The 12232-nt window shown below is 43.0% G+C and overlaps 1 protein-coding gene across 1 annotated transcript; it reads left to right on the forward strand.

Annotated features, from left to right (window-relative positions):
* The first annotated feature begins 291 nt into the window (after positions 1–291).
* On the forward strand, positions 292–9115 carry FICD (FIC domain protein adenylyltransferase). The gene is made up of 3 exons (XM_083145778.1): positions 292–704; positions 1117–1447; positions 4655–9115. The coding sequence occupies exons 1-3, from the start codon at positions 687–689 to the stop codon at positions 5719–5721; spliced, it is 1416 nt and encodes a 471-aa protein (XP_083001904.1). The 5' UTR covers positions 292–686; the 3' UTR covers positions 5722–9115.
* Positions 9116–12232: the final 3117 nt, after the last annotated feature.

Below are 12232 nucleotides of genomic sequence, written 5' to 3' on the forward strand. Positions count from 1 at the left end.
ATAAGAAAGGTGTTTCAACATAGGTGATGGGAATCATACATTAAGAGGGAAGTGCAGGAGCAGAGCAATGTCCCTCCTGGAGAGGGTCATGTTAGGAGGTAGGTATGGAAAACAAAGTGATATGAGTCACACTGATCAGTCAGACCTTCCGTTCCCTCCTATCTAGAAATGATGATAGAGAAAAAACGATTGCCGTTACGTTATCCAATCACATGTCACCACGCTCTGCATTAAAATAAGCGTCTATAGAGTTTACGAATTGCTCTGTGTCCGCGCTGTCCGCCATTTTGAAGCCTTCTGTATAGACGTCAAATACGTACTTGTGGCACCAAACATGTCCACCTGACTCGCGCTGTTACTCAGCAGCTGGAGACACTTGAGCACTCCCGTGTTTGTCCGGCCCCTAGTGTCTGCTGTTGGGTATGGGTAGCGCTAAGCGCAGAGGATAGGCTGATGTTAACTGTTATAGAAATGAGTCACATTAGGTCCTCCAATAGCATGAGACAGAGCGTTGCGGGGGTGCTGGCTGTGAGTGTGTAGACTAGACTAGAGTGACAACTAGCAGGAAGAAGGAGCCGGTGGTAACTTCCCTGGAGTGCGGGGACGCACTGCTGCTTTCACGGGGTACATGGCAGTAGTGTCACAGAGCCGCTGTAAGGGCAGTCACGGTAATTCCCGCACCAGCCATGTGCTGTGGAGGACTGGTACGTTGCTGATGGGACATTTGGGGGGTAACAGTAATGGCTGGGTTGTTATTTATATAACAGGGGCAGAGTTTAACCAGATTCCTGCCGCGGACTGCTTATATGCTATATAATAGTGCGAATTAAATTTAATTTTTACTTTTACATATTAGTACATTCCAAACATAGGGAATGGTGTATGCCTTACAGCAGACCGTATGTAGTCTGGTTACAGCTACTGTACCTGTAGCCCAGGGCATGCTGGGACTTATGTTTCTCCAACAGCTGGTTTGCCACATTTGTTACCAGTGTATTACAATGATATTCCCTTGGCAGTGCATATGCTATAGTGAAGTGTTGTCTTCTTTAAATTACGTTTTGTTTTACAATGTAGAAAGTATATTGTGCATAATGATGATTATTACTTTTCCAGGTTCGAGGAAATCTTCAGGATGATCCTGCTTCAGGTGCTTGGAGTTGGATGAGTGACACTTCAATGGCAGTGACAGAATTTCAATGGCCACCACTGGGTGCTCGGTACGGTCTGCGTGCCGCACTGGTGGTGTTGTCTGGGTCACTTTTGGTGGTCCTCTTACCCCTCAGTGGGTTGGACGAACAGTATAGAGCTGCTATAAAGGTTTTGCTGCAGTTTAATCTCTGGGGAGGTGATGAGCGGATTCATAAATACACTGGACAAACTACAGGTCTTGCTGTTGCTTCAACTGCGATCGAACTTTTGGTGTTTAAACAGAAACCATCACCAGGTAAGAGGACATTTTCTTTTTTTGGTAAATAATATTACTAAAAGTAGCCTGATGTAAGGCAGAAACCAGTATCCTAACAATTAGCATATTCCAAGAAAAGTAGAATATTATTGTCTGTAATTTTACCACTGGTAGCAACATCTAAAGGTGGCCATACATCGGAAAGACATTGCACACAATCATACAATCTCAATGCATTGTAAGATGGATTGTGTGCACATCGTGTGTACACAATCATACAATCACCCGGCCCCGGGAGATTGGAGGATTGGTCCTCCGATTTGACGTGCTGCACGTCATATCAGCAGGGTTCGCAAATACTCGCTATAGCGAGTATTTTACCCACTTTTGAGCACCAGGGACTCATTTTTTATGAATGACTGGGTCCCCTGGGACTCGCTCCGCCCATTTCGGCGTGCACGTCGTGTTAATATGTGTGACAAGGGTGGAGGGATCCGTTTCCCCCTCAGTTGTGATACGACTGTGGAGAAGACACAGCGTGACGGCCGCTTCACACATCTGCTGGGCGCAAAAATGAAAGGGTCCCTGTCACCGCAGAGTCATAGGCAGCAGTGCACGGAAGCCGCGTAAGCTGGCTCCTGCACTGCGCCTCAACAGACGGCTGGAGCCAACACCAGAAGCAGCTGCTCAGCAGGGGAACAGAGCTGCAGCTGGTATGAGGACGGAGCACGAGGAACTGAAAACAGCATTGGGGGCCAGAACCAAGGAGGTGTGACAGTGAGGACGGAGCAGACCTGGGCAGGAAGTAGAGGTAAGAGGGGTGCGTGGTCCATTTAGCAGGCTGCTTGGCTGTGTCATGTAAGGGAATTTATTGCTAGCAGGACTCGGGCTTCAGACTTCCCTCCTCCTCTCCTACCTGGCTGTGCTGCTCTCTTTGTGTGTCACTGTCACCTCCTCCAGGCTCTGAGTGCTGGCTGTTATTGGCCCGCTTGTCCCCTCCTCCCCTCACTGCACGGCTAGCAGAGAGGCTGCAGCGCACCAATTACCTCTTAACAGGCAGAGCTGCCTGTAGGAGAGGAGCCTATAGACTCTGCTGGCATTTCACTCACCCTATCCCTCCTGTTCCTGCTGCCATTACTTTTAATTTTGCTCTAGAAACAAAAGACAGGGGCAGAATCCTGATTGCTGCAGCACAGGTGTCCCTATTCCGACATTATGCCTTTTTCTAGTATATGTGTATCTTGCTTTATGTGAGTGGGCAAATTGCCAATTGATTACCCCCCAACCCACAATTTTGGGGTGCCCAAATCCATGTTTGCTTACCAAAAAAAATAGGCTCAGGGTATATGCCATATGGAAGAGAGGAGGAGGCTTCTGTATGTGCCGTGCTGGGGATGGGGAGAGGAGGCTTTATTCTGTTGGGACCCAGAAAAGGTCAAGTAGGACCCCTTTTTTTGTAAGTGAGGGGTCCCAGGGACCCATCATTTTGGGGGGTTTTCGCGATCACTGATCAGTATGGATTGGGAGCAGATTGCATGTGCTTTTAAGTACATGCAATTTGTCTTTAGATGGCTCATACAACCAGAGTCATGTGACACTCCCTCCCTGACTAGCAGAGAAGAGAGGTGCATCTTCCGGGCGGCCTGTGGCAGTGAAGACACTGGGTTCGCAGGAGTTTCCAAGCGGCAGATGAGCGGGCAGGTGAAGAGAGCGGTAGACGTCCTTTTGCACAATTCTGTCACTACTCTCAAAACAGTTTTCAGAGGATTGCTTCATTTGGCTTTTTAATTAATGGCATAACACAGCAGATGAGAGGAGATTGGCAACCTGTAAATTAAAAAATAAAATGCATTTTTGGTACTCCTATCCTTTTGATCCTAGTAGGCCAGCCCCCTATTTAAATGCTGCTACAATCATGCAGCAGATGGATTGTATGACGGATTGTAAATACAGTGTGTCCAAAAACCACCAAGGACTGCCGGGGAGTAAAAGGGAAATTGGACACAATCATGGTTGTAAGACCGGTCTTTCTGATGTATGGCCACCTTAATAATGACCACTCCAGTGACCATAATATTGTTATTTTAAGATAAACTAGTGATAAATACTTGTGCAAGAGGTAAGCATACAGATAATACATGTTTTAAAATCTTGCCAATATTTAAGGCTTGATACAATGGTGTTTGTTTGGAAAATCTCATAAAGAATGGTATTTGATGACTGGACTTCACAGCAATGATTTCACTTTCGACAGGCCATACACTAGCCTAGACCAACTTTCATCCAACTAGTTGGTTGGACTGAAAATCTGGTACTGATGGGAGCAAATGACAATTAGCAATTTGCTCACAAAAGCAGGAAAATGGACAAAAAATATTCAGTCAAATTGTTTAAATCAAACAGATTCAAGTACAGCACTTTGTCTGAATGTCATTGAGATTTTTATTCCACCATCCAATTAGTTGGATGAAGTTGGTATAGTGTATAGACATATGCTGGAAAAGATTATACATTGTGCGTACTAGCATTAGCATAGCAGCTCAAGTGAAACAGATCATACAGTCATACATCTATGACGTACTATTTCTATTTTCAGTTATCATGAGTAAACAGGAATGTAGGACTGAGATTGTATGCACTTTCCACACAACATAGGCAATTAAGAGATGAAAATCTGGCACAGTGTTGTCACCTTGTGCTTCAGATTTAATATAGGCCTAACAGGTTTTTATGACCCTTAACTCTACACTCACTCACTCACAGCAAAGACAATGGAAAGGTGAAATAATATATATGAACAGCTGTTATGTAGAATTATAATTAAGCTCAGTAAGAAAATAGCTTGTTAAATGAATCTGGGCATGTATACAGCACTAACTAGTAATAGTGGTAGAATGGAATAAGATGACTGATGTAAGCAGGGAGTGTAACCCCATAGAGGGGATGTATGCAGGCTGTAACTGAGCCCACATATCTGGATTGCAGCAGTTTTGCTGCCGATGAGACAATCACATGACACAAATTGCTACGATGCTACCTGTGTGTGAACCTAAATGAGATTACAACGCAGCTGCCATTTTACCCCCAGTGACAACCTTTTATTGAAGAATTTGCTATTTAAATAAATGTTAATTAATTTCTCATAGGCTATTATAGGAAATTAATGTAGATACATAACAGTATCGATTTGTATAGTTTAAGTTGACGGCAAATAAAATAAGATAGTAATATATTTTACTATTTCAGATATAACTTATGAAGCTAAAGCTGCATTGAACCAAGCGCTAGAAATGAAGCGACAAGGCAAGAAGGACAAGGCACATAAATTGCTTCTCCATTCGCTGAAGATGGACCCAGATCAAGTGGATGCCCTTAATGAGCTTGGCATTCTACTAGAGGAAGAAAAGGACATCATACAGGCGGACTATCTGTATTCCAAAGCATTGATGATCTCTCCACACAATGAGAAAGCTCTGGTAAACAGAGATCGGACTTTACCCTTAGTTGAAGAAATTGATCAGCGGTATTTTAGTATCATTGACAGTAAGGTAAAGAAAGTGATGTCCATCCCAAAAGGTAACTCCGCTCTCCGCAGGGTCATGGAAGAGTCTTATTATCACCACATTTACCACACAGTAGCTATTGAAGGAAATACCCTTTCGCTCTCTGAAATTCGCCATATAATTGAGACGCGTTATGCTGTGCCAGGGAAGAGCCTTGAGGAACAAAATGAAGTCATTGGAATGCACGCTGCCATGAAATACGTCAATACCACCTTGGTGTCCCGCATAGGATCGGTGACCACCAATGATATATTGGAGATACACAGGAGAGTGCTGGGCTATGTGGACCCTATCGAAGCTGGACGATTTCGTTCAAACCAAGTGTTTGTAGGTCATCATATTCCACCACACCCTAGAGATGTGGACAAGCACATGCAAGAGTTTGTGCAGTGGCTTAATTCGGAGGATGCAATGAACTTACATCCTGTGGAATTTGCAGCCCTCGCTCATTATAAACTGGTCTATATCCACCCTTTTGTAGATGGTAATGGAAGGACTTCTCGTTTACTCATGAATCTTATCTTGATGCAGGCAGGATACCCACCAATTACTATCCGTAAGGAGCAGAGATCAGAATACTATCTTGTACTAGAACTTGCAAATGAAGGTGATGTGAGGCCTTTCATTAGATTTATTGCCAAATGTACAGAGACTACCTTAGACATGTTGCTGATAGCTACGGCAGAACATCCAGTAGGTCTCCCAGAGCCCAATTCTGAGTGCAAGCAAACTATTCTAGTGAAAACCTGAATGAGCACTCCTCACAAAGTATGGCCTTAGTTGTCTTGTGTACTTACACCTCATTGGCTGTTCCTCACAGCTACATGTCATTAATTTATTTGATACTTTTTTTTTTGCTGCTAGACTAACACAACACTGAATTTCATGTCTTGGGAGGAATGTGTTACAGTCCATAGGTTGACTGATTATGGTCATGTTGACCATTTGAAACTATCACACAAGATTTATTTAAGTTTGTCCAACTCATGCTCCATTCACATTTACCATCCATGTGGACTAGCATTGGGAATAGCATCTGCGCTTCCACTAATCATGGTAAAAAAAAAACTTGTTAACCTTGTGTCTACTATTTTTATGTTGACCTTTTCTACCTGTTGACCTTAGACACAGTTGACCTTTTGCATGTCTACCTATTGACATTTTATTGTAGATCTATTACAACACACCTGTGAAAGAGTTTAAATAAACTTAGCACAAGGAAGGATTCCAGACCTCCACTCAGAAGTGTGAAGAAACACAGTTTTTATTCCATGTGATAAGAAGACCGTAACAGCAGCTGTCCCAATATATATTTTATTTATATTGTGTGTGTGTGTGTGTGTGTGTGTGTGTTATTCACTCCATCGGAAATAGTCCTTGTAAGTAACCATTTTTCTGACAAATATTAAAACTAGGGTAGAATACTAATTACAAACCACATCGAACTAAATGCTGTTGCTCTAATCTAGTTTTATGGGGGTATGGACCATAGCATAAACAATGTCTAGGTCAGGAATGTCCAACCTGCGGCCCTCCAGCTGTTATGAAACTATACATCCCAGCATGCCTTGCTACAGTTTTGCTAATCGAGAATGCTAAAACTATGGCGAGGCAGGCTGGGATGTGTAGTTTCACAACAGCTGGAGGGCTGCAGGTTGGACATGCCTAGCCTAGGTCAACACCTAAGGTTTAAAAACAAAAAACTAAATTGTGTCAGTGGACCACCAATTAGTGTGGATCGCTTCACTCGGCGCAGTATACTGTTCCCAATCAAGTCCACATGGATATTAAAGTATATTAGTTCTATATTTCTTTAAAAGGTAACACTTTAAGAGGGTCCATGTGCCAATATAATCCCTATCCTAAATGGATAGGGATTATATACCTATAGACTAGGAAATCAATGCTTTTACTTTGTGGTTCACCTTGATTGAATCACCCACTAGGAGTAGCTATTGCAATGTGTGCAAATATATTTATTTTCATTCTATTATACAAAATAATCCTATTATAATATTCTAAGACAAGTTCCCACTGGTGTGAATAAGCAAATAGCTTTGTATACTACTTTTCATACTTGTAACTAAAAACTGATTAGGGGCCAGATGCGCTAAGCTAAGTGATAAAATGGAGAGTGATAAACAACCAACCAACCAATCAGCTCCTGTCTGACATTTTTCAAACACAGTCTGTGACATGGCAGGTAGGGTCTGATTGGCTGGCTGTTTATCACTCTCCATTTTATTACTTTTCATCTGGCCCTAGATCTGCATGATTGTTATATGTGCAAAGTGTGTTAATTGGTTGATATTTCAAAATTTACCTAGAAAGTGCACAATTATTTTTTTTCTTTGCCATATTTTATTTTAGTGACCTCAGCATGCAAATATTGTTCATGCTCCTACAAGTCCCTCTGGAATTGGCTTTTTCTATACCTTTGCTCTAAAGAATGTCCTGGAGTTAGGGAAATCGTGCACATATTGGAACTTCTTACTCCTCCTTACAGACTTAAATAGCTGGGTATGGTTCATTGGATAGTCACCAACTAGGTCGACAAGCAAGAAGATCGAAAGGGTCATTAGGTCGACACCAAACATAAGGTTGACATGGGGAAGGTCGATAGTCAAAAGGGTTGACATGGGGTTTTTCACTTATTTTTATTTTTTTTTAACCCGAATGTCGACATGGACATTGAAATGTAGCACCGCGTGCGTTTGCCATGCTTCGGGCACGGTGCCTCGCTAAGCTCGGCACAATATTTTATTCTCCCACTACACCTTAGTGGATGGTAGGGCATGAAATACCTACCGCCTGTCGGCTCAAAAAAAGTGAAAAACACCATGTCGCTCCTTTTCACTGTCGACCTTCCCCATGGTGATCCTGTCGACCTAATGCCTGTATAACAAATAGCTGCCAAGCATATTCCTTTGTGCTAACGGATATAGTTTTTGGTTAATATTTAGAGTCTGCATAAATAGCTGCTTAAAGTAATGGCTCCCACACTCAGCCCTTAAGGCATCCTAATAATTCAGGTTTTAAGAATATCCATCCTTCAGTACAAGTTATTCGTTATACGTAGAATATATCAGGAGTGCCTTAAAATATCCTGCCATAAAAGGATTGTTTCACAGATGTCGTTGGAGGAAGCCCCAATGTTCATATTGTATGGCATCTATTATAAGTAGACACTTCAACCACCACAAGTCCCACCAAGACACTAGGAAATCTCAGTCTACCACTGGAGACTCCGACCTAGTCACACCACCAAAAAAGTTAAGTTGTGGGAAACTGCCTATCACCACCCGCAATGGCAGCAGACTGACTGTCAATCACGGACAGTCTGCAACCAATTTGCTACAGACCTAGCATATCCATACTGCACATATTCCACACAGATTCTGCACATGCTCAAAGTACCAACATCGGTACTTGCGCTATGTGCCACACCTACAATCACATCTGAATTAGGCTCCATACTGATTATAGGGTTTTTAAGCAACATCAGCATTTGATCAAGCTTGTTAATTATTTGCATTTGTTACAAAGAAATCACCCAGATGCCCCAATGTTCATATTGTATGAGAATAATATGAATACAAGTCTTACTGTTCCTTGAGAAAAACAGTTGGCCGCAAGGAGGTTGTGTTGGGACAGATGCACCAGTGTCGTCAGATCCTGGAAAACCAAATCTGGCCAATGCTGACCTGATTTCTAGTGTTACATAATTTAGTGTGCATTGTTCCTGAAAACCGGCGGGCTAGCTGTCCAGTCCTATTGCAGCATGCTGTGGTAGGACCTGGCGGCTGCATAGGAGCGTGTGTGTGTATACTCCTTGCGGCCAAGCGGGTCCTACTGAATGCAACCCGCATGGCCAATTATGTATGACTGTTTAATACTAGAAATACTGTCAGCAAGGGCCCAGATTCTGTTCCACAGGATCCAGACACACTGCAGTGTGACCCCACACAGCCTCCTTGCAGCAAAGCAGGTCCCACTGAATGTGACCCGTTTGGCCGCTATTTGGGGCCCCAGGACTATTAGACAGACAGCACTTTTAATGGCATTAGATTTGTTATTGTAAGCAGTTTGCACTTGAGCTGTAGATGAATGTTAAAGTGTGCAAAATAAATTATTTTGGTATTGGTGTCTTGTTTAATTTGAAATGTACTAAAATCATATACCTATAAATTCTAAAAGACCGGAATTCTGACTGTGGGTTATTATTCTCCCACTGTTAAACCAAATGCTGCGAAAAACTGCAATATATTTCCCATAGTGAGGTATTTCGTTGGCCCCGTGCCTAAACTGGAATATCTTGTATGGAATTCAACTAATTCTGCATTAACTGCAGAATTAATGGGGTTTTTCTCTATGAAAATCGCAGATTTTGACAGTTCTGTCTGCCATTGGGTATTCACGCACTGTCATTTGGATTGCCCTGCCTGCTATACTCTGCAGACAGCAGCATAGGAGGTGAATGGATGCCTGTGTGCGGCATCCATTTACCTACTGGAGGATGGCGGGAGGGGGGGGGGTGTGCATGGGGGCAGCCCAGCAGCTTACCTTGTTGCTGGGATGCCCCCAGCACAGCGATCGGTGTTTCAGTCTACACTGCGGGTGGGCAGTGTAGACAGTGTAAATCTCAGATCCACGATAGGACATATAAGGAAGATGAATAGATGGGCGTACCCCCACTCACGGTAAGTAGGGCGGTGTACAGACACGTAGCGGTTTCTTTGTCCTGGTCGTTTGTCTTTTTCTTCCCTTTTTTTTCCCCCCTTTTTCTTTTTACGGTTTTCTTCTTTTTTACTTCTTTTTTACTTTTTCTATCGGGAATTTCTCCACTCAGTGAATGATGTATGGAATAAAAATGAGAAGTCCAGGTTAATACATAGGCCGGTAGGATTATATAACACCCCGTGCAGTTTGAAGACTGAAAGTGGTCGTACCTTACTCACCCAAGAGTAGAGCAAGATACTTTTATAAAGGTATCTTTTTGATGTAGCTAATTTATCTCAGACAAGAAATGAATAGTGCGTACCGCACTTACGTGAAGAAATGATGGTTATGTGCCCGTAGCGTGTTCTTGTATAGGTTCCGATGTCACCGTCGGGACCGATATTTTCTCACAGTAGTAGTGTGATTAAAGTGAAATAAAAAATAAAGTGATATTAGTGCCTGGGTAATAATTAATTTCAACTATACCTCTATAAAGAGCAGCTAAGTATGAGTGCCTTTAAAATGGATAGAGGTACTAGTGGCGTACCGTGACTCACACTGTGATGTGTGTAGAAATCCCCAAAAAGGTTTCTTTTAAGGAAGGAAAAGAACTTCACCGCCTGCAGTGTTTATATATATAAATTATATATATACCAATGAATGGGAGATGTGCGTACCAATACTTACACAGATGTAAGTATTTAAACCACCTATAATGGTTTCTTTTGTCCAGAGTGGTGGTCCATATGTGGCGATAATTTCCCAATAGAAGATTTTCTTTTATATTTTAAAAGGTTCTTTATTGTACAATATAAAAAATTAAAAAAAAATCCTCCATCCCAACAATGGAAGGATATACAGAAGTCCCAAATATAGCAGCAAAATGTCCACAGTAAACCAAAAATAAAATGAAAAATAATTTTAAAAAAATTGAAAAAAATAAAAAATATTTTTAAAAAATACATACAGTATATTCCAGAGTGCATCCAGAAAAATGAAGTAGGTGATGGCTGCTCACTCTCCACAGTACTCGTCGACGCGTTTCGGTGTCTAAGAACACCTTTTTCAAGACATGTCTGTGGAGGGTGAGTGACCATCTTTTATACCTAGAGCAGCCTATCATGTTTGACAGGAAGTGAAATTTCTCAGTATACTTCCTGTTAGGTATAATTACTTTATAAACGTTTAAGAAATACTATTTAAAAAATTTTCATTAATATGAACAAAGGTAATGTACCATAAATGATTATAAAACGTATATAAAAGTCCAAATTCCTGTATATTTAGAACAGACGTATCAACGGTCGCCATGACAACAAGTGTGTTGCTTCCGGGGCAGATTGCAAACTCCCGGCTGGAATAATCCCAGATGTCCCCCGAACATCCCCTCTTCTCCCACTATCTCCATCAGCATTGGTGAAACCGAGATCACGTCCACCGACCAAACGCGCTGCCTCGGTGTCATCATTGACTCCTCCCTCTCTTTCACCCCCCACATTCGTGCTCTCTCACAGTCTTGCCGCTTTCACCTACGCAACATCTCACGCATCAGACCATTCCTCTCCACTGACGCGACCAAAATTCTCATTCACTCTCTTGTCATCTCCCGCCTTGACTACTGCAACATCCTTCTTTCTGGGCTACCTCTCACCCGCCTCGCACCTCTCCAATCCATTCTTAACGCTGCTGCTAGGCTCATCTTCCTCTCCCGCCGCTCTACCTCCACCTCCCCCCTCTGTTAATCTCTTCACTGGCTCCCCATTCCTTTCCGAGTTCTCTTTAAACTCCTTACCACCACCTACAAGGCTCTCTCCTCCTCCACAGCTCCCTACCTCTCTTCACTGATCTCTATCCACACTCCCTCCCGTCCTCTTCGCTCCATCGCTGACTGACCTCTCACCTAATCACCTCCTCCCACTCCCGTGTCCAAGATTTCTCTGGCGCTGCCCCCCTGCACTGGAACAACCTCCCGCCACCCATCAGGCTATCTGATTCCCTTACCTCCTTCAAGCGCTCCCTCAAAACCCACTTTTTTCGACTAGCCTATCCCTCCTCCTAACCTCTTTTGATCCTCCTATCCTGCCTCCGTTCCTACTTATTCTATTGTATTTCGTTCGTCCACCCACCTATTTTTAGTATGTTAACTCTTATGAGTAGGGCCCTCCTTCCTCACGTACTCACCCTACCTCATTACCTCACCTGTGCTCCTGTCCTGTTCTTCACTTCCTCTACTTCATCTTCAGTCTCCTTGACAATTTTGACACCTACTTCTGAACTGATGCTGATTTTAGTTCTACCAGCTATACCCCTATTTATACTGTATCTTTCAACACACCCTGTACGTTACCTTGTAATTTGTTTTTTTTTGTTTGCTATGTACGGCGCTGCGGACACTTTGCGGCGCCATATAAATAAACGTACTACTACTATGTCCAAACCGATTCCTTCCGATTCACCTACTGGAGGATGGCGGGGGCGGGGGGGGGTGCACGGGGGCAGCCCAGCAGCTTACCTTGTTGCTGGGATGCCCCCAGCACAGCGA

This window comes from Crinia signifera, chromosome 1, assembly GCF_055691185.1.
Source record: "Crinia signifera chromosome 1, ASM5569118v1, whole genome shotgun sequence".
Classification (NCBI taxonomy): domain Eukaryota; kingdom Metazoa; phylum Chordata; class Amphibia; order Anura; family Myobatrachidae; genus Crinia; species Crinia signifera.